Source organism: Bacillus rossius, chromosome 10 (assembly GCF_032445375.1).
Source record: "Bacillus rossius redtenbacheri isolate Brsri chromosome 10, Brsri_v3, whole genome shotgun sequence".
NCBI classification, from domain to species: Eukaryota; Metazoa; Arthropoda; class Insecta; order Phasmatodea; family Bacillidae; genus Bacillus; species Bacillus rossius.
The window spans coordinates 13,391,151-13,418,372 of NC_086337.1; the positions used below are offsets into that span (position 1 = coordinate 13,391,151).

The window sequence follows — 27,222 nt, forward strand, 5'->3', positions numbered from 1 at the left end:
TTCTTGATATTTTTAGTACTATATTAACCAAAACTTTATATTATTCGCTAGTAACACACTAACTACAAATTCATCCATTTCTGTTTCGTATTCTGAACTGAGATCCATATGCACACGCCTGTCACACATCGTCACAGTTCGCACCCCTACCTCAGAGAAAAGTGTGAGCTCCAGTCAGGCGAGGTGGTGGTGGCGCATAGTCACGGTCATGTCCGGTCAACTCCACTCTCTGTGACTTCTTAGCTTAACACGTATTAATCTTGACAATTCTTAAGTAGTTAGAACATCTACATTTTTTCTGCTTCTATTGTTCTGTTAACAGTTTTTCTAACAACTTCACGTGAGTGTTTTTACACGAACTACATACTATGTTTTGAAAGTGTCATTCTGTAAATTGCTACTGTAGTGTATATCATAGGTGGTCTGGTGGCTAAGCCTCCGTGCCGTGCCCGGTGATGGTCGCCAATCTTGGATTGTGACATCATATTACCTTAATTTTGTAATTATACAGTATCTCAGCGGTTCCTATTACTTGCACTGTGCGTAGTCAGATCAACTGTACAGTATCTGGGCGGTTGCTCTCATCTGCACTGTGCATAGTCAGAGCAAGTGTACAGTATCTGCGTGGTTGCTCTCACCTGCACTGTGCGTAGTCAGAGCAAGTGTACAGTATCTGGTGGTTGCTCTCACCTGCACTGTGCGTAGTCAGAGTAAGTGTACAGTATCTGGGCGGTTGCTCTCACCTGCACTGTGCGTAGTCAGAGCAAGTGTTCAGTATCTTGGCGGTTGCTCAACTGTACTGTGCGTAGTCAGAGCAAGTGTACAGTATCTTATGGTTGCTCTCACCTGCACTGTGCGTAGTCAGAGCAAGTGTACAGTATCTGGGCGGTAGCTCTCACCTGCACTGTGCATAGTCAGAGCTAGTGTAAAGTAACTGGGCGGTTGCTCAACTGTACTGTGCGTATTCAGAGCAAGTGTACAGTATCTGGCGGTTGCTCTCACCCGCACTGTGCGTAGTCAGTGCAAGTGTACAGTATCTGGGCTGTTGCTCTCACCTGCACTGTGTTCAGTCAGAGAAAGTGTACAGTATCTGGGTGGTTGCACTCACATGCACTGTGCTTAGTCAGAGCGAATGTACAGTATCTGGGTGGTTGCTCTCACCTGCACTGTGCAAAGTCAGAGCAAGTGTACAGTATCGGGGCGGTTGCTCTCACATGCACTGTGCGTAGTCAGAGCAAGCTTGCAGTATCTGGGTGGTTGCTCTCACCTGCACTGTGCGTAGTCAGAGCAAGTGTAGCCCAAGGTCCCTGACTCCCAGACACAGCAGCCACGCTGACAATGTAGTGGGCGTGAGGATACAAGCCCCTCAACACAGCTGACGTCTCTTGAACCTGCAGCTCCTCGGCCTGATCGCAGTTATATCTCTGGCAGCTCACGTAACCAGTACACTGGAAAACACAAGTTACTTTAGTATACGAGTATTCTAGCAGGAAGTGCAGTTATTACCTGTTTTAAAAACTTTGGCCCTTCACCCGCTCCAACACAACTGATTCTCTCGGCCGTCATAGTGCTCACTGTCCCATGCATGCTCCGACGAGACCAGATTTGAAAATACATAATCACCAGACCAGTATTGAAGAAGTGCTTGTGGTGCAAAATGCCTTTAAATGGTTCCATAGATTTCTAAACTAAAAACTGGCCGTACATCTCCAGTATGTAACTTTAAGCTCAATTATGTTGTCACTGTAGGAACAGATGTCATGTTGCACATTCCAAAGACAAAATCTGGTTACTCAACATCTTTAGATCTTCAAGACTACTGAATCTTTTCACAGCACGCAGACCAGGGATAACAGACTGGCGTGCGCAGACCAGTGAAAGCAGACTGGTGTGCGCAGACCAGTGAAAGCAGACTGGTGTGCGCAGACCAGGGATAACAGACTTGTTTTCGCAGATCAGTGAAAGCTCACTTGTGTGCGCAGACCAGTGACAGCAGACGGGTGTGCGCAGATCATTGACAGCCTACTGGTGTGAACAGACCAGTGATAGTACATTGGTGAGTGCAGACCAGACAGCATACTGGTTTTGCGCAGACGAGTGAAAGTGGACTGCTGTGCGCAGAGCAGTGACAGCAAACTGGTGTGCGCAGATTATTGAAAGTTGGCTTGGAAGGTCGGAGACTGGGGAAAACTAGTTCAAAAAACCCCAGATATGGTTGCAACCTACGAGTACATCAGAATACCACAACCAAGGCCAGGGGGCGGGCAGTTCCACCACAGAACACACGCTTTGTCACGGGGTCATTGTTCGCCCTGGGGGCCACGGGGCAGCAAGAAACAGCGCATGGGAGACGCACGGGAGGGGACGGCATGGGATGCCACCTAGGGTGGCCGGTGGGCCTGGTAGTCCAGGAGACGACGGTGTGGGTAAGGGAGTGTAGGATCATAGGCGGCAATAGCAGCCACTATGGGCAGGCGGGAGCGACGGACGGAGCGGTAAAACCGATCGGCCCGGGCCTTGATCAGGAGGGTGAGCGGCGGGAGGGAGGTGGCATCCAGAAGGGCAGGAATGGAAGTCCACCGGGGACGGCCTAGCAACATGCGAAGGGAAGTGTGAAAAAAGACGAGGAGTGGGCTGAAGGCCGTGGGGGAGGCGTGCGCCCACACAGGTGAGCAATACAGTAGGATTGAGAGGACGTATAGACGGAGAAGCGTGACGCGGCCGGAAGTGGGAAGAGGACAGGTCGGCCTGAGGAGAGGCGCCAGGGCAAAGAGGGCACGTCGGGCCGACGAGATGGAGTCAGCCAGGTGCGCACCCTACCGCAAACCGGAGTCCAGGCGGACACCCAGGTACACCACCGACGGGTACCAGGGTATCGGCTCCACCCGGGACACAACGGTGGGCGGGGGGCGAGGGAATCGGCGGGTGAAAAGGGTTGCGCGGGATTTGCCGGCGTTCGCCCGGATTCCCCAAGAATGATAGTAAGTGGAGATGAGTGATACCGCCGCCATGAGGCGAGCGGGAATGTCGGAGACAAGACGAGATGTGGTGGAGATGGCAGTGTCATCGGCATAGAGGGTGAGAGTGCAATGGGGGAACGGGTATGTCGGAAGTGTAGAGGGAAAAAAGCAGGGGCGACAAGATCGCTCCCTGAGGGACACTGGCAGGAACGTGGCAGGACTGCGAAAAAGATTGGTCGACACGGACACGAAATGAGCGATGTGAAAGAAAGTTATAAAGAATATGAAAGAGAGCAGGAGGAAAGCCTTGAAATGCCAGCTTCAGAAGGAGCGCGTGATGGCTGACGGTATCGAAGGCCTTGGACAGATCGAGCAGTACAACACCAGTGTGCTGGAAGGAGGTGAAGCCTTCGGTGATTTGGTCAACGACGCGCGCTACGGCGTGTTGCGCCGACAGCCCGCGCCAAAACCAAACTGAAATGCAGGAAGGGGACCGAGAGGGGTGAGATGAAGTTCCAACCTGCGGAGGATGATTCTCTCGGCCACTTCAGAGAGGACTGACAGTACTAGCTGTTGATATATACCTTGGCATTAGAGGTGGGAGGTCAATCTAACGGCGGATTATGTGGAGGAAGGATCAGTAGCAATTTTTTATTTTTGCTTTTGCCGGGTTTGAATCCAAGGAATCCCATACTTAAATGCGTATTTTAAATATTTTATAAAATTTGATTAAATATATATTTTTTTTTTTCAAATTTCTAGCATAAACATTACAGATTTTCGAGATGGTGACCGTAACAAAATATGCAATGGTGTTTTTGAATAGTAAAATTTTGATTAAGTAAATTTTTTTATAAATTTAAAAAAATCCGCTTTTTTTACAAAAAAATATGGGATTTCAATATGGCGGCAGTAACGAAACTTGCAACAGTGACGTCATAATTCAAAATTTCGGTAATGGAATCCTAATTATCAAGGTGCGGCTTAATGCGGCTAGTCGTTAATGAAATAAAGCCGTTTTTAGGAATTTCAAAGCTGTTGGCATTTTTGAGTAATAAGAAGGGAAATTTTCCCTCAAAACAGAAATTTTTCCATAAAAATCGGGAATTTTTGTTAGGAGTTTTGAGTCATTTTTGAGGAATTTTGAGGAAATTTGACACCATAAATGGCCGCCGTGACATCAAAATCCAAAATGGCAGACCCCGGCACCAGTATCACACCCTGCACCCTAAGCTCGGAAATAGTGTTGTACATTACTGGCTGTATTTGTAATTTCTTACGAATATTCGTATTCGTGTATTCATATTTACAAACAAGTAGGAGTATTCAAATTCCTGTATTGGTATTCGCATATTTATATTCGTCTATTAGTGAATATGGGACTTTACCACCTTCATAAGTATTTAAGCTATTTTACGGAGATGTAGACCATAACTTTGGGTACTTCTCAAAGTCCTGGTTCAACCCTCTCCATAAACCATACCATCAAAATTTCGAAGAAATTATAAACATCAACCAACTGTAAAAGCATATGTTTTTATATTTCAAGCAAAAGTAAATTCACACATTCATATGTAACATAAGTACCTACGTATACGATAAAAAGGAAGGGGGGGGGGGTATTCACACTCTTTGCCGATGTCGCACTTCCCTTCATCTCCCGCGGAGGCCGACGTCGCTGCTTAAGTACTGGTGGGTCGTCTTTCCAGAACCGACGAGAGCTGCAGTGACGAGCCGCGTCATCCAGGGCCGACCCGACCCCCGAACAGTCCAGAAGAGTGGCGTCCATCCTCGCAACTCTGCGTGGCGGCCCGCGGAATTACGAAGGCCGCCCAGAAATAGATAACAGCACCGAAGGATGATGATGTGCGGGCGCGGAGGGGGAAGTGTGGTTAGCGACGACCCTTGTAATTTGGCCAGGCATGCGTGGCATACCTTATGTCAGTGGACGGCATGTGACACGGTGCCTAACGCCAGTGGCCTGACAGGTCCGCCAGCCAGCTCCAAACCTGGCGTGTGTTGCGGTCCTGTCTGTGTTCGTAACAATATATAAAAAAAGTACAGTTATTTAAAATATGTTGTAGCTCTGTTCAAACTCAGAGTTAATTTGGAATTAAGTGTTGAACGTATTTTATAGTTGTGTCATTTATACTTATAAGGTGATTGCATTTGGTTCGTACCTTAAATTTTGTGTATTCGTTTGTTTCTGCTTTTCGGGGCAACTTCTTTAAGGAACAGCGAGTAAAATAAAACTAAAAAATTATATTAAATCAAAAAAATTAAATTGTCATATTTTACTAACTTTGAGGCCGTTCCCAGGCAAGTGTCCGAGTTGTATTGTCTTATCCTGGGTTGGTAACCCAAAACATAATATTCTTACGAAAACACGAATAGAAGCATATTCGTGCTTGTGAATAAAATTGATTTTAATTCACACCTATAAATATAAATATATTAATATTCATATTTATAAAAAAGCATCCTGGTGGATACATTATTATTCGTATTCATGTATACAAATATGCCAATCACTGGTGGAGATAACTGGGACCGTGTGAATCTAGTGTTATGAGTTCGTGACATGAACTACAGGATGAGGCTCAGTGAGCCTTGAGAAAAGTAGAAAGACTTCTGGAACAAAAAGGAATGGCTTACAACATGAGGGTGTAAGGAAGACGTTTAGCCCAGTGAGCAGATGCAGTTGGAGTCTCGACAATGTCCGCGGAGTTCATAACCCGCCGACGAAGAAGAATACGACTCGACGAGAAAGCTGAAGTCCACATCCTCTGTTTAAATGCAGCGGGCCGCTGGTCGCAGGCTCTAGTCTGACAGCGAGTGAGCGGGCAACACACGACCAAGCGAGTGAGCGGGCAACCCATGGTGAAGCTAGTGCAGTGTATTTCACTCGCGTCGCAGAAACCAGTCAACAGACAGAGACCCGGAGGTGAGCCACGCCGCGTACAGAGACCTACGAGGCGGTCGAAGAGATAAGTGACCGTCTGAGCGAGTTTTTGCGGCGACTCCCGTCATAGCATCTTGAAGAAAATGGCAAAAGAAGCTGAGTTGATGCAATTGGAGTGAGTACCGACATGCTGAGTGAATACTCGCTGAGTGAGTGAAGCCTTCCGCCCCAGGAGGGAGAATATCTGTGGAGGTATTCCATGACGAAGGTTCCAGCTGCGGCACCAAAGAGGGCGAGTCCAGTTTCTGAGGACGTCATCCGTACTTGTCAACTGACCCTAGTGTTCAAGACGACAGAAGACAAGTAACTTGTCCCGTTTTGAGTTTTGCTGGTAGCGAGAAGTCACTAGAAGAAAAGTAATTTAAGTTTATTTTACACGCCTTCCACACTAACCAATAATCTTAAAATCTTGTGTTCAATAAGTGCAAGAACCTCAGTAGACCTTTTAAGCAAGATTTTAGTGTTTGGTGTTAAACTCGTAAATCTCTAAAGTATTTTTTTAGATCAAAGCTGCAGTTTTAGTTTGATATTATTATCGGTCTAGCAAGTGAGAATTGACGCCAACTATAAAAGTAAGACGGTAGTTCACTAACAAGTTTCAGAAACATATTATTGTAAAGTTTCAAACCTCAAACCATATTATTGTGATGATATTATATTGTCATGCTGTAAAATTTTACGTGAAACGGTTATTAAATATGGTTTTGCGCAGTGGTGTTTTGTGCGCCTGCTTAAGTGCTTGCGACACTCGGGTGTTGTTTCTTTTTCTTCGCGGTGCGGTAGTTTACGAACATTCTTGGTTTTTCTGGAGCGGTGGCGTGATTGCTGCTCGATGCCTGGCCAGCTACAGGCGGTTGTTTCGACATCGTGGCCTTGAATCTCCGGGAGCGTTGGCCGGCCTGGATTGTTTCCGCTGCGTTGCTGTTCCTGCGCAGGCGCGCTCGCCTGTCGCGCTGGTGTCTGTGTCGCAATCTGGCGGAAGGAATGCCAGTCTGGCATGGGCGTGGAGAGGGGATACCGTCGGTTGGCCCATGGCGGGTTGTTGCGACATCAAATTTCAAATTCAAAAGTTTTTATTTTGCTTTGTTTCACATTTGCATTTACATGACAGTGTGGCATGCCAGCACCAGGTGCTCCTTTGCCAAAATTACAGTTATTAGTTAAGGTTACACTTTACAAACACAACATTATTTACAGAGAATTACAGAAGTTTTACAGGCATGATGCAAAGGAAATTTTAAAAACCTTTGTGACTTGTCTGGGGCTGTCGGCCCTATGTTTGTGGTGAGTTCTGCACACATCATGAATACACTTGAAAAACAGATAAATACTTACATAGAATAATTGTGATGGGGTGAAGACAGTACATAGACATTAGGTGTACAACTCACATTATATACAATATTTACGCCAATGGCACTGTGGTGGGCGTTCATTGGTTTTTGCGTCGCACTGGCACTGTGGGGGCTGTCCGGTGCACTGCACTAGGTTTCTTGATCTGTGATGGGTGGTTTTGGTTGCCACCCAGTCTGGGTGGTCTGCCTGGATGGTACTCGGTTTTTGAGTGTGTGAGGGTGAGGCCTGTTGATGTTGTGTTTGCCAATGTTTTGTACAAGTGTAGAAGGGTGTTGTGCTGCTTTCTTGAAGAATCTGTCTGCGTATTGTATTACAAGTGAGCATGGTGGTTGGGTGTCTGCGAGAGCATGGAGCTGTGTGTTAGTTCCATATTTGTATTTCCCGAGTGTTGCTTTGAGCAATTTATTAAAGCATGTGTTTATTTGGTGGAAACGGATGTCGGGTACATGGGCAAATATTACTGATGAATATAGAAGGATAGGCACAATGTACGCCTTGAAGAGTCGTACTCTGTCCTTGTATGGGAGGGGGCTGTGGGGGCGGAGAATGGAGGACAGCGAGTTATATGCGCGGTAAGCCTGGGCAGTAGCAGATGAGAAGTGCGGTGAGAAGCGCAGTATGCGATCCAGTGTGACACCGAGGTATCTCACTGTATCACTCCATTTGATCACTGCGCCTCCCACAAACAGTGCAGGGGGTAGACGGGCGTGTCGTCTGGTGAAAAAGATTGTGTCAGTTTTAGTGGGGTTGGGAAGGATGCCCCAGGATATAAAATAATTATTGATTGTATTGATGGCCGCGGTCAGCTTGACTTTAATTTGGATGGGGTCATGATGGCGTACCATCAGCGCAGTATCATTCGCGTACATTACAATCGTGCATTCAGGGGGCTTAGGAATGGATGAGTATATAGGGAAGATAAAAGAGGTGAAAGCGTGGACCCTTGTGGGACCCCTGCGGTGATCTCTCTCGAGGATGATGTGGACCTTTCCACCTGCATGTGGAACGTACGGGCTTCTGGGAAAAAGTGAAGGATGCAGCGAAGTGCAGGGTTGAATTCCAGAAAGGCCAGCTTAAGGATTAGGGCTTGGTGATGGACTGTATCGAATGCATGACTCAGGTCTAGCAACACCATGCCGGTATGGATCGGTTGGGTGAAGTTGAAGGTGATTTGATCGGTGACATGAGCCAGTGCGTGCTGCGTTGATAGTTCCGCCTAAAGCCAAACTGGAATTCTGGCAACAGTTGTAGGCGGGCAACTTCCGCTTCCAACCTGGCCAGGACAATGCGCTCCGCTACCTTGTATACCACAGAAAGCAGCGATATGGGAAGATACGATCCCGGCCGGCTGGCCGTGCCCTTCCTCTCGAAAATATGTACCACCGTGGTCTCACACCATGACTGTGGGAAGTGACCTGAGATGAGGATGCTGTTGATTATGTTGGTGAGGTAAATGAGTGCTTTTAGTGAAATGGATTTCATCGGGGCCAGGTGCAGCATTGTTGCGCACACGATTGATCTCTGTCCTCACCTGCCTGGCAGTGGTCAGTTTGAGAGCACCAGGTGCAGGTGGCAGAGGGGGGTGGTAGTGTGTAGGGAGTTTTGAAATGTGTGGGGGTACTGATGCAGGGGCAAATGAGTTCGCAAAATGGTCAGCCAGGCACACAGCCTTGTCAGTCGCCGACTCTGCAATGAAATTGTCCACCTCAAGGGGAGGAATCACTGACCTGGCCGAGTGAAGACTGCGTTCAAAGTGCCACACCGAGCCATTCGCTAGTGACAGCGCTTGAAGCTATTTGACCTCGTTCGCTGTTGTCCATTCAGCAACAACCACTCTGCACCGTCCGAACAGTGAATTGTAGTCGTCCCTGTCTGGCTGCAGGCGGGTACACTGCAATCGGCTCCTAGCCTTATTGCGAATTGAGATGAGTGCCTTGATGTGCTCTGGGAATGGAATGCCATGATGGTGTGGTTGAACCTGGGGGATATGTAGTGAGGCTGATGTAATGATGGTGTCAGCAAAGTGAAGAAAATGTTGGTCAAGTTCCACTTTCGTGCGGGCTTTATGTTGCAGGTCTAGCTGCTGGTCCATAGCTGTTCGATACTTTTATCAGTCAGCTAATTTGTAGTTAAATATGAGTCTGGTGGCAGTAGGGGTGACTGTTGTGTCGATTGTCCCCATGACAGGGTAGTGGACAGATGTCAGATTGGTTCAGACTGTAAGGGGGTTGACTCTGGGTAGGTTGGTGCCTATCACCAGGTCCAGTACACTGGGGCTGCCCGTATGGGAGTGGAGGAGGTATGTAAACTTGTCAGGGGCATGGAGTTTTAGGGAGTTAAATTAAGGTACTTGCGGAGGGCAATACCCCTTATAGTTATTGCGTAGGCAGCCCCAGGAGGTGTGCCTGGCATTGAAGTCACCCGCCAGGATGATACGTAAGTCGGGCCGGCGAAGACTGGTGAGGTCCTCTGCCGGGAATGGGGTGGTTGATGGAATGTATAGGGCCACGGCAGTGAAGGGCGTGGGGTTCGTTTGCAGCCGCACTGCCACAGCTTCCACATGCTGCAGTTGTGGTAAATGCCACCTGTGGTGCGACAGTGCTTGACGCACAAGAAGAGCAACGCCCCCCTGTGCACCATCCAGCTGGTCGGCACGGTGCACCACATATCCTTGTACCGCAAACGGGGTGCCAGCCCTGAGCCAGGTCTCTGCCAGGAATACCAAGTCTGGCTTGTGTGTTGAAATGAAATGAGAGAACTCGGCAGTTTTGTTAGAAACACAGTTGCTGTTCCAGACAGTGAATTTAAGGGAGGGCATTAGCTAATGATGTTAGGATGGAGAAAACGACTGTGCACTTCTCATCATTGTTCTGCGCTGATTTGAATTTCCTTACTGCATCCAGGAAAAAGGGAACCAATTTCTATAAGTTTAGTTCTTTTACAAGTTTCATTACATCTGTAAATTCACAAAAAAGGTTGGGTTCCGCATTAGGTGGTTAATTTTTAGCTGGGGGCTGACTTGGGGCGGGCTGACGTGGCAAGAAGTTATGGGGAGCGCGAGTGTCACGAGAGGGGTGTTGTGGTGCAAAAGTGGGTGTGTCTGGAATGAGTGGTGCTGGGGGTGGCTGTGTTGTGAATGCCTTAAGGGTGCTCGCAAAGGAGTTTCTGGGGGCTTCAATACAGTGACGTTGCTGGTGGTGGTGGCGCGCGGTTATTGTCCAGGCTGTGTTGTTGGTGTTACCTTGGAATTCAGTAGTGCCAGCCGGACAGAGCACTGTCTGGAAGCGGCATGGTGGGCTGTGTCGGGCATCTTGTGGTCAACGCAGTTGACACATCTGGGGGGGGGGGATGTCATCTGGCTTGTTGCACTCGTTTGATGGGTGTGCCCCAGGGTATCTCACACACTGCGGCTTCATATCGCAGCCGAAGATGCCGTGGTTCATCCGCTGGCACCCAGTGCTGCAGCTTACGCCGGCCCCGGTATGCCTCGAACTTGGCCTCCATGTGGTCGAGGTGGTGGACGCCCACTATGTCTGTCAGCGGGAACGTGCCCTGCAGGGACACGAGGTACAGGGGCACGGGAATGGTCTCCTCGGCAGGTGTGCGCCGGTCCATCCACTTAATTGTTTCCACTTGCAGCCCCAGTGTGCAAACCTTTTCCTTCAGTTCCATGGGGTCGTAATCCACCCCAAGGTTCCTGATGACAAATCTCGTGTTTTTCTGCTCTGCCCTGGGGGGGTTGTAGCTCTCGAACCCCCTCTCATGGAGGAACCAGAGAAGCCGCACGTGGTCCTGAGGTGTCTCAGTTTTAATTTTTACGTTATAGTTTGTCGCACTATAGAGAAATTGTTTGTCAGTAACTGGGAGAGTGCCAGCTTATGTTGCATGAAGGCCTGATTTAGGCCAGTTTTGACAAAGACGGGGGGCATTGTCAGTTTCACAGGGGTCCCTGCACATGACTGGGCATGGGCCGGGGCGGCGGTGCATTGGGGCTGCGTAGTAGTGGCGGTGTGTGCTGCAGGGGCGGTGGTGTCCCTGGGGCCACTGTTCCACTGGTGGTCGCAGCTGGCTGGTTGGGGGTGCAATGGTGTCTGCACCCTCTTCAGCAAGGACAGCATATTTGTTGGTCTTGGTAACGACACTGTGGTGGGCATTCGTTTGCAATCACATCACTGGCACTAGGGCTGGTGTCCTGGTTATCCGGATATCAAATATTCCCAGTCAGGGTGGCCTTCCTGGGTGGTAGTCTGTTATTAATTTATGGGGGTGTGGGCGTGTTATGTCGTGAATTCCTATGTTTTGAATGAGTTGTGACAGGTGTTGTGCTGTTTTTCGGAAAAATTTGTTTGTGTACTGTGTGATGAGTGTTCTTGGCGAGTCAGTGTTTGCGAGTTCGTGTAGCTGGATGTTGGTGACATGTCTGCGTTTACCAAGTGTCGATCTGAGAATTTTGTTAAAACATGTGGTTATTGGGTGGAGCTGGATGTCGGGAACAAGTGCATAGATTATTGAGGTATATAGCAAAAGAGGTATGATATAGGCCTTGAAGAGGCGAACTCTATCCTGATCTGGTAAGGGACCATGGGGGCGTATAATGGAGGAGAGCGAGTTAAAAGCGCGAAAGGCCCAGGTAGTAGCAGATGAGAAATGCTGTGAGAATCACAGTGTACGATCCAGTGTCACAGCAAGGTATTTCACTGAATCCCTTCACTTCACTACTGCGCCTCCCACAAACAGTGCTGGGGCAGATGGGGGCGTCGTCTGGTGAATATTATGGCTTCTGTTTTGCTAGGGTTGGGAAGGATGCCCCAGGACGTGAAGTAGGTGTTGAATTGGTTGATGGCCGCGGTCATCCGGGCTTTAATTTGGCCAGGATCGTAGTGTGAAACCAACAGCGCTGTATCGTCCGTGTATATCACTATCGTGCATTCGGGGGGTTGTGGGATATCATGGCAGTAAAGTGAGAAAAGCAGTGGGGATAGTTTGAACCCTGTGGGACACCTGCCATGGTTTGTCTGTGAGATGAGGTGGACCCTTCCACCCGCACGTTGAACGTACGGCTGTCCAGGAAAGAATGAAGGATAAATCGGAGTGCTGGGTTAAATCCTAAGAAGGCTAGTTTAAGGATAAGGGCTTGGTGATTAACTGAATCGAATGCACGACTTAGGTCAAGCAACAGCATGCCGGTATGAACACGTTGGGTGAAGTTGAAGGTGATAGTGTCGGCGACGTGAGCTAGGGCGTGTTGGGTTGATAGGTTACTCCTGAAGCCAAACTGGAATTCAGGCAGTGGTTGCAGACGAGCTACTTCCGCCTCCAGCCTGGCCAGCACAATCCGCTCAACCTTGATAACAGAGATATGGGACAGTACGATGCTGGAATGTTGGTAGTACCTTTCCCTTTGTAGATTGGCACTACAGTAGCCTCACGCCATGAGAGTGGAAAGTGACCAGTCATGAGTATGCTGTTGATGATGTTCGTGAAATATATGAGTGCTTTGCGTGAAATTGACTTGAGGAGGCGACGTGTGATGCCATCGATGCCTGGAGCAGCCCTGGACCTCACGTGCTTGATTTATTTCAGTACCTCTCTGGGTGTGGTCAATTATAGGTCTCCAGGGGCAGGGGGAGGTTGTGAAATGTAGTGGGTGGGTAGTTTTGAAATATGAGGTGGTACTGATGCCGGGGTGAATAACTTCAAAAAATGGTCAGCCTTGCACTCCGCCCTGTCAACCGCCGACTCCGCCACACCGGCATCCGCCACCAGTGGCGGTATCGCCGGATTGGAAGAGCGGAGGTCGCGTGCAAAGCGCCACACTGATCCATTCGCGAGGGAGAGTGCACAGAGTTTTTCGACTTCGCTCGCTGCAGTCCATTCAGCGACAGCCACCCTGCACTGTCTCAACAGTGCATTGTTGATGTCCATGTCATGCTGTTTGCGTGTGCTTTGCAATCGACTCCGGGCCTGGTTGCGGGATGTGATGAGTTGTTTGATGGGTTTTGGAAAAGGAACTCCAAGATGATGTGGTTTGACTGTCGGTATATGTAGTGAGGCTGATGTGATGATGGTGTCAGCAAAGTGAAGAACATGCTGGTCAACTTTTTCCTTTGTGCGGGCCTTGTGTTGCAGATCTAGCTGCTGGTCCATAGCTGTTCTATACATTTTCCAGTCAACTAGTTTATAATCATAAATGTGAGTGGTGGTGGTAGGGGTGGCTGTGGTGTCTAGAACACCCATGACAGGGAGGTGGTCAGAAGTCAGATCGGTGTAGACTTGGAGGTCGTGGACGTTGGGTAGGCTTGTGCTTACCACAAATTCCAGCACACTGGGTCTGCCAGTATGGGAGTGGGGATGGTAAGAGAATGTATCGGGAGCATGAAGTGTTAGGGTGGTTTTCATTAGGTATTTACGTAAGGAAATACCTCTATAGTTGTTCCTGAGGCAGTCCCAAGACGTGTGCCTGGCATTATAATCGCCAGCTATCAATACGCATTAGTCTAGCCTACGGAGGATGTTTAAGTCCTCCTTGGGAAATGGTGTCGTTGGTGGGATTTAGAGAGCTACTGCAGTGAAAGGTGTGGGGTTCGTATGCATTCGGACGGTCACTGTTTCCACATGCTGCATGGGCGAGATGAATCGCCTGTGGTGTGACAAGGTCCGACGCACAAGAAGAGCAACACCTCCCTGTGCTCTGTCCAACCTATCAGCTCAGTGCGTCACATATCCCGGCACCGTGAACGGGACGCCAGTTCTGAGCCAGGTTTCCGCCAAGAAAATCATATCTGGTTTGTGAAATGATATGAAATAGTTGAACTCGGCTGTTTTATTGATAATGCTGTTGCTATTCCAGATTTTAAATCTAAGGGAAGGCATAGGCAAGAGCTGAGAGCACTGAACATATCACTGCACACTTATCATCGTAATCCTGCGCAGATTTTAACTTTCTTATGGCATCAAGGACAAATGGAACCCACTTTAGGAGATTAAGTTCTTTTACCATCTTGATTAATTCAGTTATTTCGCAAAGAAGGTTAGGTTCCTGGTTATTGGTTTGATTTTTAGTTGGATGTTGAATCTGTCTGGAAATGAGAGGAGGTAGTTCTATCGGGGCGTGGGTGTCTCGGTTGGGAGCATGTAGTTGTGCTGTTTGTTGAGTTGCAATTGTTGGAGAAAATGTTTTGAATGATTTAAGTGTGATAGCAAATGTGGTTTTCGAAGGTCGCAATGACGGAAAATCAGAATTGTTAGTGTGTTGTAGTGCGGGTTGTGGTACTTTGCTCACCTTATCATTTAACATGGCCATCCTGACTAGGCAGTTCCTGGCAGCTGCAATGTGAGCAATGTTGGGCAGCTCATGCTCCATGCAGTTCACACATGATGGGACGTGATCTTGCGTTCTGTTACAGTCAGTGGAGGAGTGGTCACCTGGGCAGCGTACACAGCATGTCTTCATGGAGCACTGGAAACTGGAGTGGCCCCAGCGCTGACAGTTGACGCAGTGCTCCAGTTCCTGCCGGCTCCTGTACGTCTCTAACCGTACCTGGATATGGTCCAGGTAGTGATTAACCAGGCCCGAGGAGAGCTGGATGGTCCCTCAGTGTTACTAGGAACAGAGGGACAGGAATCAGCTTCCCTTCAGGAGTCCTCCTGTCCATCCTCTTGATGGATGCAACATCTATTCCCATAGATGCAATGTGGTGGGAGAGTTCAGCTGGGTCGCAGTCGGCACTGAGTCCTCTGATGACAAACCTGCTGTTGTGTTGATCTGGTCGGGGGTGAGTATAACTTTCAAAATGGTGCGATTTTAATTATTCGAGGACAGCCTCGTGATCGCTGTTGTTTCTGTTCTAATTTTGATATTATACCTGGAGCAGTTGAGGAGTGCAAAGTTGTTTTTAAGGATTCGTCACAGTTCTTTCTTGTGTGTATTAAAAGCTTGGTTGAGTCCTGTTTTAACAGTTATATGTGGCATTTTGAATTTCTGTGATGTGCTGTTCGGTGGTTTGTTAATCGATGTCGATGGTTTGCTGGGTGCAGCGGTTTCTGATACTCTCTGTGGCGGTGTAATGGTCTTGCCGACAGTTGGGTAGTAAACCGTCTTCGCTGGTGGTGCCTGGGTCTTCGTGGGTCGTTGTGGTGTGTTGTCATTGGATGTCCGCAGGCGCCCTTGTTCGTCGATATTCAGCAGTAGTGAAAATTTGTTGTTTTTGAAGGCCTTCAGAAGTGGCCTCTTCTCTGGCGATGATGGTTCCGAGTGGAGTTTTTTTTTTTGTGGTTCTCGCACCACCCGCCAATCTTCTTGGTCCATGTCATTGATAGATGGCGTCGAGTCGAGTGATGAGTTGTGAGTGGCAGGGGTGTCAAGCCTTGTGATGTCTTGCTCTATTTTTGTTGATTGGTAGTTGGTAATGTATCGCATGTAGTTATTTTCGCTCACTATGTCAGGAATGTCATCGTCACTGGTGAATTTTTGTGACCGAAAACTTAAAATGTCTTTTAAAATATAGTTATCAACATTTTTTGGGTCGGTATCAAATTTTCGGAGGTGTACTCCCTCATCAGCTTCTGCGAGGTTAAACAGGCCTCCACAATGTTCAAAAACAAAAGCTTGATCGACACATTCACTAATGGCTGGGCAATACAGTTCGTGATAGTCTGTTTATAATCTTGTCACTGAGGAAGCCATTTCGGTGGTAGTATTTATTATTTCGTGTAGGTAAGATTTATTGTGTGCACTTCTATACAATTCATTGCTCCATGGAGTAATGTCAGTATTGTCTTTGGAATGAATGTGTTTGGAAATTGCGTGCGAGCGTTTTTACAGTCGACTTTCTCTATGGAGCTTTGGAATGCATTGTCTATACTGATATTATTCACAATTAAAGATTTTAAAACAGAAATTAAAACTTACCTCTGCCGAGGCACGAACCACATTCATTTGTGCACTCACATAATTGTTTGTAGCACACGATTTTAACACTGAAAACTCCGCCTTCGGCGCACAACACAGTTTATTCGCAAAAAGCCGAGCACTGGGTCAAACACACTACCAACTTCGGTGATCGAACGAGAACCGGTGTTGCGACATCGCGGCCGGGGTTTTTGCATTTGCGTAGAGTGTTCTCGACGTGATGACAATGTGAGTGGTAATTAATAAATGGGCCACCCAGGGTGGGCATTGTGTGGTTCTTCTCCGTGAGGTGTTTGAGGACTGTCGGAGCCTCCCTGGCTGGTAGCAGCGTGCTTCCGTTCAAAGAAGGTGTTGTAAGTAATGGCGAACTCATAATTAATTTTTCAGCTAGGGCTTCTTCTCGAGTAAAATAAAGCATGTGGGTGTAATTTTAATCGTGTTAGGTTGGCTTAACTTTTTGTTTCTTTCCAGGAGTGCAGGTAGTTTAGTACTTATACAGAAATGTTAAATTCCTTTCTTTAATTTAGCTGGAGGATGGGTCGTGGTGTTTGTAAACATTAACCATTTCATTCTAAAAGTTAATACTCATACTAAGAAGAGGATAAATTATTGTTTATTTATTTACAAGGAGTATATATTTATTTATTGTGAAAAGAGTAGTTTGACATTATTTATTTATGTGTTGGCCATAGTTTACCGGAAATAAACCTGAAACTATGTGGGTTGAATAATACTTTTTTTTTTCAGTCAACACACCCCACACACCCTGTCCTAAGGAGGTAAGACGTCCCTGTACCAGCTCTACTGCTAACCCCCCCCCCCCCCCCCCTTCTTCAATGTTGTTGAAATCTTAGGATGTTATTTTATTATTTTTATTTTGAGTGAAATTTTGTAAATCTTGACGGAGTCAGAGTGCTTCCGCCACATTATTCTAGTGGTTAGTAATTTTTTTTTTAAATTGTGTGTCGCTTCATAGGAAGAATCGAAAGGCACACCTAGACCAGTAGCGCTGTCTCAGATTTTATAAGGTAAATGTAAAATATAAATATGTGTTGTAACAGTAATGCCAATAGAAATCCTGATTGGAGTAAAATATGGTGTAGTTGGTACTGAGACCCCTGTATTTACCATATGCCTTTGTAAGGTAATCAGTTTTCTGAATACCTACACAGACAACAATAAATTTCAAAATACGACTCATTAAAGGCAAAAATTATACTTTATCTCCGACTCAAAAAGTTTTTACATTACTTAGATATATTAGAAGGAAAAAACGCAATCGAACATAATGCATTTATTAATTTCCACCTTGAAGCGAAGTATACATTGATTTAAAACAAAACAGTTCTCGGTAAATCCAGCTGTAGGCTGGATATAACATATCGAGTATTTCTTTTATTTATCAAGTTAATAAAATTAATTACCAAAACAGAAGAGGTTAAACACAGGAAACTTACCCGGTATGAAACTTTGTAATGTCTTATTACTCCTGATGTTTGTCTCGGAGGTTGCCAAGTCAGTGATATGCCCTCTTCGACGTATTCTGAATTCTGGGTGACCCGCGGCAGAGTCTCTTCCGCGTGCAGATGCACCACTCGTTGGGGGACTTGTAACAGAAACAAAATAAATATTGACAATGAAAGCGTTAAAGGTTTTATCTGAAGCTAAATTAGTAAATATGTTAATTGTAATCCATTTTTTTCTGTAATCTGCTTATATCGATTAAGGAATACATGCGTTAGTTTTCTCCGTATACTCCTGATGATTCCTGTCGAGAGTTCTCTTGATCTTCTCAAATGGTTCTGGTTATTTCTAAGAAATCAATCTCTGCATAAAAATTTTTATACTTAATGAGGAATGTAATTTTATTCAGAGTTTCTTATACATTACTGAAATACTTTTACAGAGTCAGCACTTACAATATTTAAATCAGGTGGAATTTAAACAAAAATCAACAATTACTCAGTCAAATAATATGCTTTGAGACACCTGAGAAGCACTATCATTAAATACAAACTTCATTCTTCTTAATTTTGCTTCTTTATCGTTGATTGTGCTTCCTGTTTTCATTGTGCTTTGAGATGTGCTTCCTTTTCATTGATTGTGGATCGTTTAGTCTGTACTCAGGACATGACTGATCTTATGGTTCTGGGATGTCTGGTATAAATGCCTGACATTGTAAAATGCATGTTTATAATTATTTTTCGAGTATCATTGAAGAATACCTCTTGGTTCGGAAATGCTTGGTCTATACACCTAACCTTGAACAATACCTGGTTGGAACGTATTCCAAGTATGGAATAATTATACTTACATGGTAGGCACAGCGACAACGTATTTGTTTTGTCGGACAGGTATATTGTATAGAGTCGGTTCATAGATTGAATGATTAATAAACTACACCAAAGGTAATGGGAAACAAAGTGAAAAAGTATTTTAAGTGTTAGTTAATCTTATCACTAGCTGTGAATCAAACCAAGAATTGAAATCTATAGAGTCAATCTTACACTAATAGATGGTTTTTTTTTATGATTTGGAACTTTTTCCATAATTTATAGTTTAATTATTATGGATTTCCAAGATGGCGTTCAATATGTCATCATCGGCTCACTGAAGACTGGTAGTAGAGGAATTTAAGCCTCTTTTTAGGACTTTACACCATATTGTATTAAATAAATATGTTATCTAAAATATAATATTTTTTGGATCGATCTTTGCTCGATCCAAGCACTGTAATTGGTCATATGAATCAATTTATTATTAGCTGATTTTTTATGAGTTGTGTATTTATTTCTGAATTTCTAGCTTATTAATTACAAATTTCCAAGATGGTGGCCAATATGTTATCGACGGCTTACTGGAGGCTGGTAGACTCGGAACCTAATTTCTTTTATTGAATAAATAATTTTTACATAAAATTATTTTTTTTTGCATCGATCAAATATTGAACTAAGGAAATTAACTGATCGAATCAATCAGTACATTTATTGCAGATTTTTTAAACTGAATTTTGGAATCTGTATCGAATTTCTAGCTAAATAAATACAGATTTCCAAATGGCTATCATATGTCAAGATGGCGGGAATATTGACAAATAATTACTGCACTCTAGCAGGTAAAATTAAAATAACATGATGGTAGCATCTTCTGACAGAGTAAAACAAGATGGCGGGTGTGACGACATACTAGCTGACGATATATATACACCTTAGCAATATTGCAAGGAGGTCAGTCTGTCGGTGGCTTCCGTAAAGGAAGGATCTGTCTTTTTTTTTTTACCTCAAAGGGTTCGAATCGAAGAATCTACGAATTAACTTTGTTTTTAATTATACATTTAATAATTTTTTTTAATTAATTTTTTATAAATTTTATTTTATTTTTCGAATATTTTGGTTAATAATTACGGATTTTCAATATAGTGGCCATGATGTCATAATTAAATGTGGCAAAAAAAAATTTTAAATAATTTTTTATAAATTTTAATATTTTTTCCCGATAATAATAACAATTTTTAAGATGACGGCCGTAACGTCATATTCCAATATGCCGAAATATATTTAGTTAATTTTTTTTTTAAATAATGTTTTACTATTTTAAAAGTTTTTACCATTTTCCTAGCATAAAAAATACTGATTTTCAAGATGTCTGTCGTAATTAAAAGTGCAATGGTGACACCATAATTCAAAATGGTGGCCATGTCATCTTCTAATTGTAAAAGTCATGACCCCGGAGGTTTAGGGAGGCTTGTAGAGGCGAACTTTAAGCCGTTTTGGGGAAATTTTCATGCCACTTGCTTTTTAGAGGACTAATACAGGAAATTATCTTTGAAAGATTTGTGCAGTGGGAGTGCATGACTTGATGTAAGCTTTTGGACATACGACATTGCTGTGCACATGTATGTTTGTAAAAGAAAACTGCAAAAAACACCAATGACAAAAAACACAAATTAAGCAAAAAATTGCTGTTGTCAAGATATAAGATATTGTGTGGTGTTTATACTGTATCTTGAAAATATATAAGTTTGATTTTGATTGTAGTGTTCGAAATCTGCAACTGTCCATGTGCATTAATCTAGATGTGATCCTTAGACTCCAAACAAACTATATCACGGAATAAACTGCCACATGTCACACAATCTCCAGCACTATTTCCTGCGCAAGAGACTAATGTTTTGAATGATCAATAGGAATAATGCGCACACACGCTCAGCAGTTGATGTCCGCACGAGCACTCACCGCCGTCTCTCAGCTTCACGTCCAACACGGGCGAGAATCTCGCCGGACCGTTGACGGTGACAGCTCGAACTCGAATCTTGCGCCTAGAGCCCGGCAGAGCGTCCGTTATCGTCATGTACGAAGACGGAGTCTCGCGGTATAGCGCCCACTGCCAGTTCATGAATTGGTGGACTTCGTACTTGATCGCTGGACACGTGGTGTTATCCTTTGCAATGTACTGCAAAACGTTCATGCGAGTTCAATAGTCATACTTGTTCTACATTAAAAAGAAAGCATTTTTAAATTTATCTTTTTAAACTTACTTGGAATGAAATTATCTGAATTATGAACATGTTAATTTATAATTACCAGAAATTAAATTCTCAAATAGTACATATTAGATTTTAAATGGACCTCTTTCCTTTAACTAATAGTGCTGTCTAATGACACCACCATTCCTACCATAAATAAGTTATGTTTGTAGAGGTCACACTGTCATATGGGACACATCCACTCTGGTTAACTAAACCAGCTGTAGCTGCGTAACGGCTTTACTGCAAAAAATTGTAATCGTACGCCTATGTATGTGGCAGCTGTATCTACACTGATGTAGGTGTAATTTTACACCACATGTGTAAGCGTATTTTAACCAACACATGTAGGTGTAAGAACACAATTTTGTTGTAAAAAACACCAAAAATGTAGGTGAATTTTTACACATCACAAACTATATTGCATTAAAAAAATCACATCTACATTGTATGCGTAGTTTTACACAGTTCGGATAAGTAACTTTACTCATTTGAATGTAAATTTACACAATCTTCGTCTATGTATCTATACAGTGCATGGTGTAACTGTGTTAAATAACATTTTTTTGTCGCTGCAAAATTGCGCTGCTGTATGTGTGTTTCATTCATTCATAAAATAAAATTTTGAAACAATTTGGCTCTCTGTGTGACATCATGGAAGGTCATGCAGTTTGCTACTAGACTCATTTATCTTTTCTGCAACTCAGTTTTCTTACATTGTTTTATTTGAAGAATATTACATACACAAGAAAATTACCTACTTTAGGTGTAAAATTAGTTGGAAAATTACACAAGAAATGTTACCTGGCAGGGGCACCGGAATAAAATGTAGTGAATTTACACTTGTTGATAGTGTCTAAATACGCATTGTTTGTGTAAAATTACACACTATGTCGGTGTATTATTATCACAACACAATGTGTTTTACTTCATATTGGTGTACTTTTACAAGAACATTTTGAGTTTAATTATCAGAAGAATCCTTATACTAAATGGAAAATCTTTATTCATACACCAATATTGAAATTTTAGAATATAAACCTACATTTGGTATAAAATTACACGTAATAGTGATAACTTTATACAGTGAATGTGTGGAAGTACACATACTATATGTTTGTTTTTGTTTTTTTTTCGAATTAAAAGTCAAAAAATGTACTTGCACTGAATGTGAACATTTATACTTTTTACAGTGTAGTTTTAGACGTTCGTTTAAAGTCTTGAAATGGTGGCCTAAATAACATCTTAAAAAGTGTCAACAGGCTATGATTATTGATAACCAAACGTGTTAACCATACTCGGCTAAGAATTGCATTGCACGTATAAGTTCATTAAATATCCAGTATCTATTTATGATCCTTTATTTAGAATTTTGTATTCATAGGTAACACTTCGATTTCTATGAAACACAACATAATAAAATTCATTATATGTTGTTTGTTGTAATGGATTAATTTTAATTTAATAAATAATTGCCAAACTTAATGCCATTTTGAATTTTGGTTTTAGTAAATTTAAAGTGTGGGCAAATATCGTTTTATTTTTTGTGAGCATTTAATACTGCCGATGTTATTAAAAAAATTTACTCAGCATTTAATAAAATTCACTTATTCAGTACTGGTGATTGAGTAGGGAAGAAATGAAAGGCGGAAAGAAAATGGATGTCCCTTTAGCTCGCTGTGATCATTTTGAGTTGTAAATCGTTTCCAAAACTATTGTTATTTTTTGTTTTGGTGAAAAAAAAATTGTCACTTTTCCTCTACAAAATTTACCATTTACCATATTTACTGGTAAATAAAATGCAGCAAATTATTTCCCTAGCAATCTTGTGTTATTTTTAATTGTTACGATGTGTAATAATTGCAAATATTTTTTAACCAGCCCGATGGCGCTTGATACACTAAACATTGTTTAGATGTTCAGTTATTTAAATAAGTATAGCGTATTCTGATGATTTTTAGATTTTTTCCCGAATGTATAGCTTAATAACTACGGCTTTTCAATATGGCGGCCACGACTACCGACACAATGACGGATATCGTGACAGTTGACTGTCTGTTAATAAATAATACTACATTCTAGCAGACTTCAAGGCATGCAAAGGACTTGCTTCGCCTTCTAAGAAGACTGTAGCCAAAAAGAAATGCTTGTTATTTGCTTATATGTTTGTACATTTAAAATTTATGTAATTAATATTTTTTTTTATTTTGTTGTTATTTTTTCTCGAACCTGTCACTTCAATGTTAAAATTAAAAATATTAATTTTTTCACATGAATTTATATATTTATTTGCATCACGAAAAGATCAAAACAAGGTCAGGAATCGATCGAATCAATCATTGTTTTAACTAATGATTTTTTTTAAGATTATTGGAAATTTTCTCAAATATATAGCTAAAATTTACGAATTTCCAAGGTGGCGGCTAAGATGGCATCTACAGCTTTCTGGCTGCTGTTGGATAAGGATTTTAATTCAATTTTTTAGGTTTTTTTTAAATAAGACATTTCACATAACATTACTATTTTGTATCAATCAAGGATCGAACCAAAGACATGAATCAATTGAATCAATTGAGAACCTTTCGTGCAAAATTAGACATGTCCGTCACCAGTAAAAATGTACGTTAAAATGTTTTGAGACCCCATTTATGAGGCGAAGAACAATACCATATTACGATGATATAAAACCCAAAATGTCCAAACCAATTTCAAGTGTGAGGTATGAGTTTTTTGTGCAAAATTCATGTCCACATGCAGCTGTCCCACTTATCGGATATATTTTAAGAAACTTATGGAATATGCTCTAAATGAATGTGGGCTTTTTTAGGTTGTGGCAGGCCATATTTGATTTACTCTTTCGTAGGAAGATTATATTATTGCACTTTATAAAGCAGTTTTTAAGGAGTGGTAAAATAATCAACACTAAATAATGTTCTAATATTTTAGGATAATCATAAATTAATATTTATATTGTACTGTCATCTTGTGAATGATAAACGACGTAGATCCATGGAATTCGTTAAGGTACACAGTATTCTGACGAACATAACAATCACTATGTATTTTTTATTTGGCTTTCAAATAATGTTATGATTTCAGTGCTTTGACCAAATATTGTTATACGATATTTGTTTTGGCTTACTACGACATGTTTCTGCAGCAGGATAACCTTGTTAATAATGTATTCTTTACAAAATGTTGATAAAATAATTGCAGGAAGTAGGAAAAGAAAATAAAGAGAGAGAAAAAGGAATGTGCAGAAAAAGCAAATGTATGTTGTAATTGTTGATATATTTTTAAGTAAACAAATATATATATTTGTCTTACAACCACTTAAAAATATATGCATTTTATCATTAGAGGTATGAAAATGCAGGTCCTTTAATGTAAAATTTCCAAACACCATGCAAACAAGAAAACGAAACTTTTTCATACATAAAATTGACTAAGGCAGAAATTTTGCGGATCAGAGCCAAATTTTATGTAGAGACAGGCAAAGTGAATCAAGATAACCGTTTGTGCCCTATTCTTGGAGTAGCCGAACCTCACATACGACGTCCGATGCTTTTAGTTGATGGCAAGAAGAAATATGCCATACAAATTACATACCAGGTATCTATCATAAAGACTGTGTATAATATACAATAAGCATATAGAATATAAAAAAGTATTTTTGTACTGTGTGGGGTTGTTGGTATTCGTAGCATGATAATCTTCGTAACTTAGAAACAGTAATTGATGGAAATGTTACTACATCCATCGTAAAACTTTAAAAAAATCGCCATTTTACATTTTTAAAACTATGAGCTATTTAATTTAAGTTTTTAGTATAAATGCATTTATCAGTTCTTGGTAAAAAATTAATATTTTTTTGTTTTAGTTACCGACCATAAAAAGTGGAAAGAGCAGTTTGCCAGAAGTTTTTTTCCTGGTACTCTTTGGGCAATTCATTTAGCCAATATTCTTAATGAGGGCAATACTATCTAAGAAAAATGTGGAAGAGATCGTGTTTCTCGCAAATCGAAGTTGAAAAGGTAACGTAAGGAAATACATAGGAAGCCTAAAAACTAAAGAAAGTCACTACAACAGAACGAAATCCAGTCGAATATATCTGCAAGGAGATGGTAACATAAGCAATTTGGACAAAATGTATACAAATTTAGTTGAAAACCACTCCATGTAAAATATGCTAAGTTCCGAAACATATTTCGCGATGACTTTAACATTGGCTTCAGATCCCCAGCGTCAGATGTATGCACTTGCTGCTTTCGATTACAAAATTATATACTTAATGAAAAATATCCACTAAAGAAAAAGTATTTTATAACTGAGAAAAGAGTTCACAAATTACGGTATAATGCATTTTATAGTTTGGCCAGAGAGATACCCCCATCTACATTGACACGGTGTTTTGATATGCAGCAAGTTACCTCTGCCGTAAACATATATTCACGTCAGTTAGGGTTCTATGTTTTGTGTGTTGTTTGTATGGATTCAAGGAACCCAACATTTGGAACGTGGCCGGAAGATTTGGCCAGACGTGGGGCAAGCTATTAAGTCAATGGACCAGCCTTCATTTGGAAGGGATTGAAACTTTTCGCTTATTTTATGATGGATGTGGAACACAAAATCACAACTCCCATGTTGTATACACATTAATGTATTGGCTTAAAAATTCAGCATTAGTAAATATGAAGGACATACTTAAGTGTTTCCAGCTCGGGGCCACAGCTCTTTGCCAGCATATAGGGTTTTTGGCAGAGTTGAAAAACTCCTCAGAAAACAAGATTTGACAATTTCTAAAGAGGAGTACCACCAACTATATACAGAGATAGGCGATATTAAGGATTTTGGGAAGCACTGAAAGCTCTATGATGTTAACAATTGCTTGACGTTTACGAGAAACTATCTGGCATCAGCGAGATGAAGAGAATTGAAACTAGAAAATTTCATACCAATGTCAACGTACCGTGCAAAGTGAAAAATCAAACAACTTATACAGTTGACTTGAACGAAACTTACGTATCACTGTTTAAAAGAGCGAAAAGGGATGGTACTACGTTACACATTCATCCTTTATGTAATCACATAAAACCAGAAAATAATAACGATATCATTTCCCTGCTAATGAAACAATTGGAGGAATATTTACCTTATTTTATGAATTTTTCACCATATTTTATTAAATAAATCTGTTTTACCTGAAATTACAATTTTATCATCAAGCAAGAATTGAAAAAAAGGAGAATAGATAAAACCAATCAATAATTATTTTTAATAAGCTAATTTTGTGATGATTTTTGGTAATTTTTCTCAAATTGTCTACCTAAATAATTACAGATTTTCCAAAATTATTGATTCGAAGATGGCGGGTGTGGAGTCATCCAATATGGCCGCCGAGGTCCTGATCATAAGCAACGAGAGGCGAACACACCCGAACATGGCCGATTCCTCACGATTGGTAGGCCACAACTGAGCAAGCCACCAAGCCATAGTCCCATAAGAAATACATTGCGCCCGAACATACTTTAATATACTACTACTAGATATTCAAAGAAATATTTACTCTAAAGTGTATTCTGATGAATTCTCTGACATACTTTGTCAGTTGTCAACACATATCACATATATCAGTATATTATATTGAATTGCAGATTTGGAAATACTTTTATACATAAAACGATTCCACAAACAAGGATAAATATCATCCAAATTTACATTGTTTGACGCTTATATATACGTAGAAGTAATTCTATTGTATCCACTTATGTTCATATTCATATTAAGTTTAAAAATCAAATTCAATTAGGTAAACATTATATTTCTATTATGGATACTTACGTCCCATTTAATAAAGAACTCTCTTTCCGTGACGGAATGTAAACTGATGTTGTATTCCACTTCCAATGGTACTGAAACAAAGGGTACATTTGTAAATATGTTACGATACTCTTCCTACTCATGGTTACTAAATTGCTTGATATTTTTGACGTGACAACGTCTAATAAATCGTTGAACGCCGGCTGCACGCACGAAAAAGTGTCCCGTAACGCACATTGTCTCACTACGGATGTCCCACTACGGATGTGTCCTGTTATGCTCATTGTACGCATGCGTGGCATCTCTTTTCCACTCGATTGGAACAACCATCGATTTGACTTTTCAATCATATTTTTGTCGTTTGAATTATTAATATTATGTAATTTAACGATCGTCCACCGATTTTCAGCACAATCGGTACGGTTATTTAAAAGTAATGTTGAATATTAAAATACGTTTTCAAACTTTCACAACACAAAACAAAATTTATATATATATATATATATATATATATATATATATATACCATCTGAAACAGAAGAGAACGGGGGGGAAAAAAAACCACACAAATGATAACAGCACAAAAATATTGAACCCAATAAATTCAGCACAACAGTAAAAACGAGATAAAAACACGACAAAACGAAAAGACGAAACAAACACAATAGGTAGTTTTCTAAAACAGAAA

At 42.0% G+C, this 27,222-nt stretch overlaps 1 protein-coding gene across 2 annotated transcripts in view; it reads right to left on the bottom strand.

Annotated features, from left to right (window-relative positions):
* The window catches only part of LOC134535791 (uncharacterized), a 443,681-nt gene that overhangs the window by 65,335 nt on the left and 351,124 nt on the right, over window positions 1–27,222 (bottom strand). For both annotated transcript variants that reach the window (XM_063375065.1, XM_063375066.1), the window contains 4 exons: window positions 26,556–26,626; window positions 20,425–20,641; window positions 17,647–17,795; window positions 1,268–1,448 (listed from right to left, as the gene is read on the bottom strand). In XM_063375065.1, coding sequence (XP_063231135.1) covers window positions 1,268–1,448; window positions 17,647–17,795; window positions 20,425–20,641; window positions 26,556–26,626 — 618 coding nt within the window. The remainder of the gene's footprint in view (window positions 1–1,267; window positions 1,449–17,646; window positions 17,796–20,424; window positions 20,642–26,555; window positions 26,627–27,222) is intronic.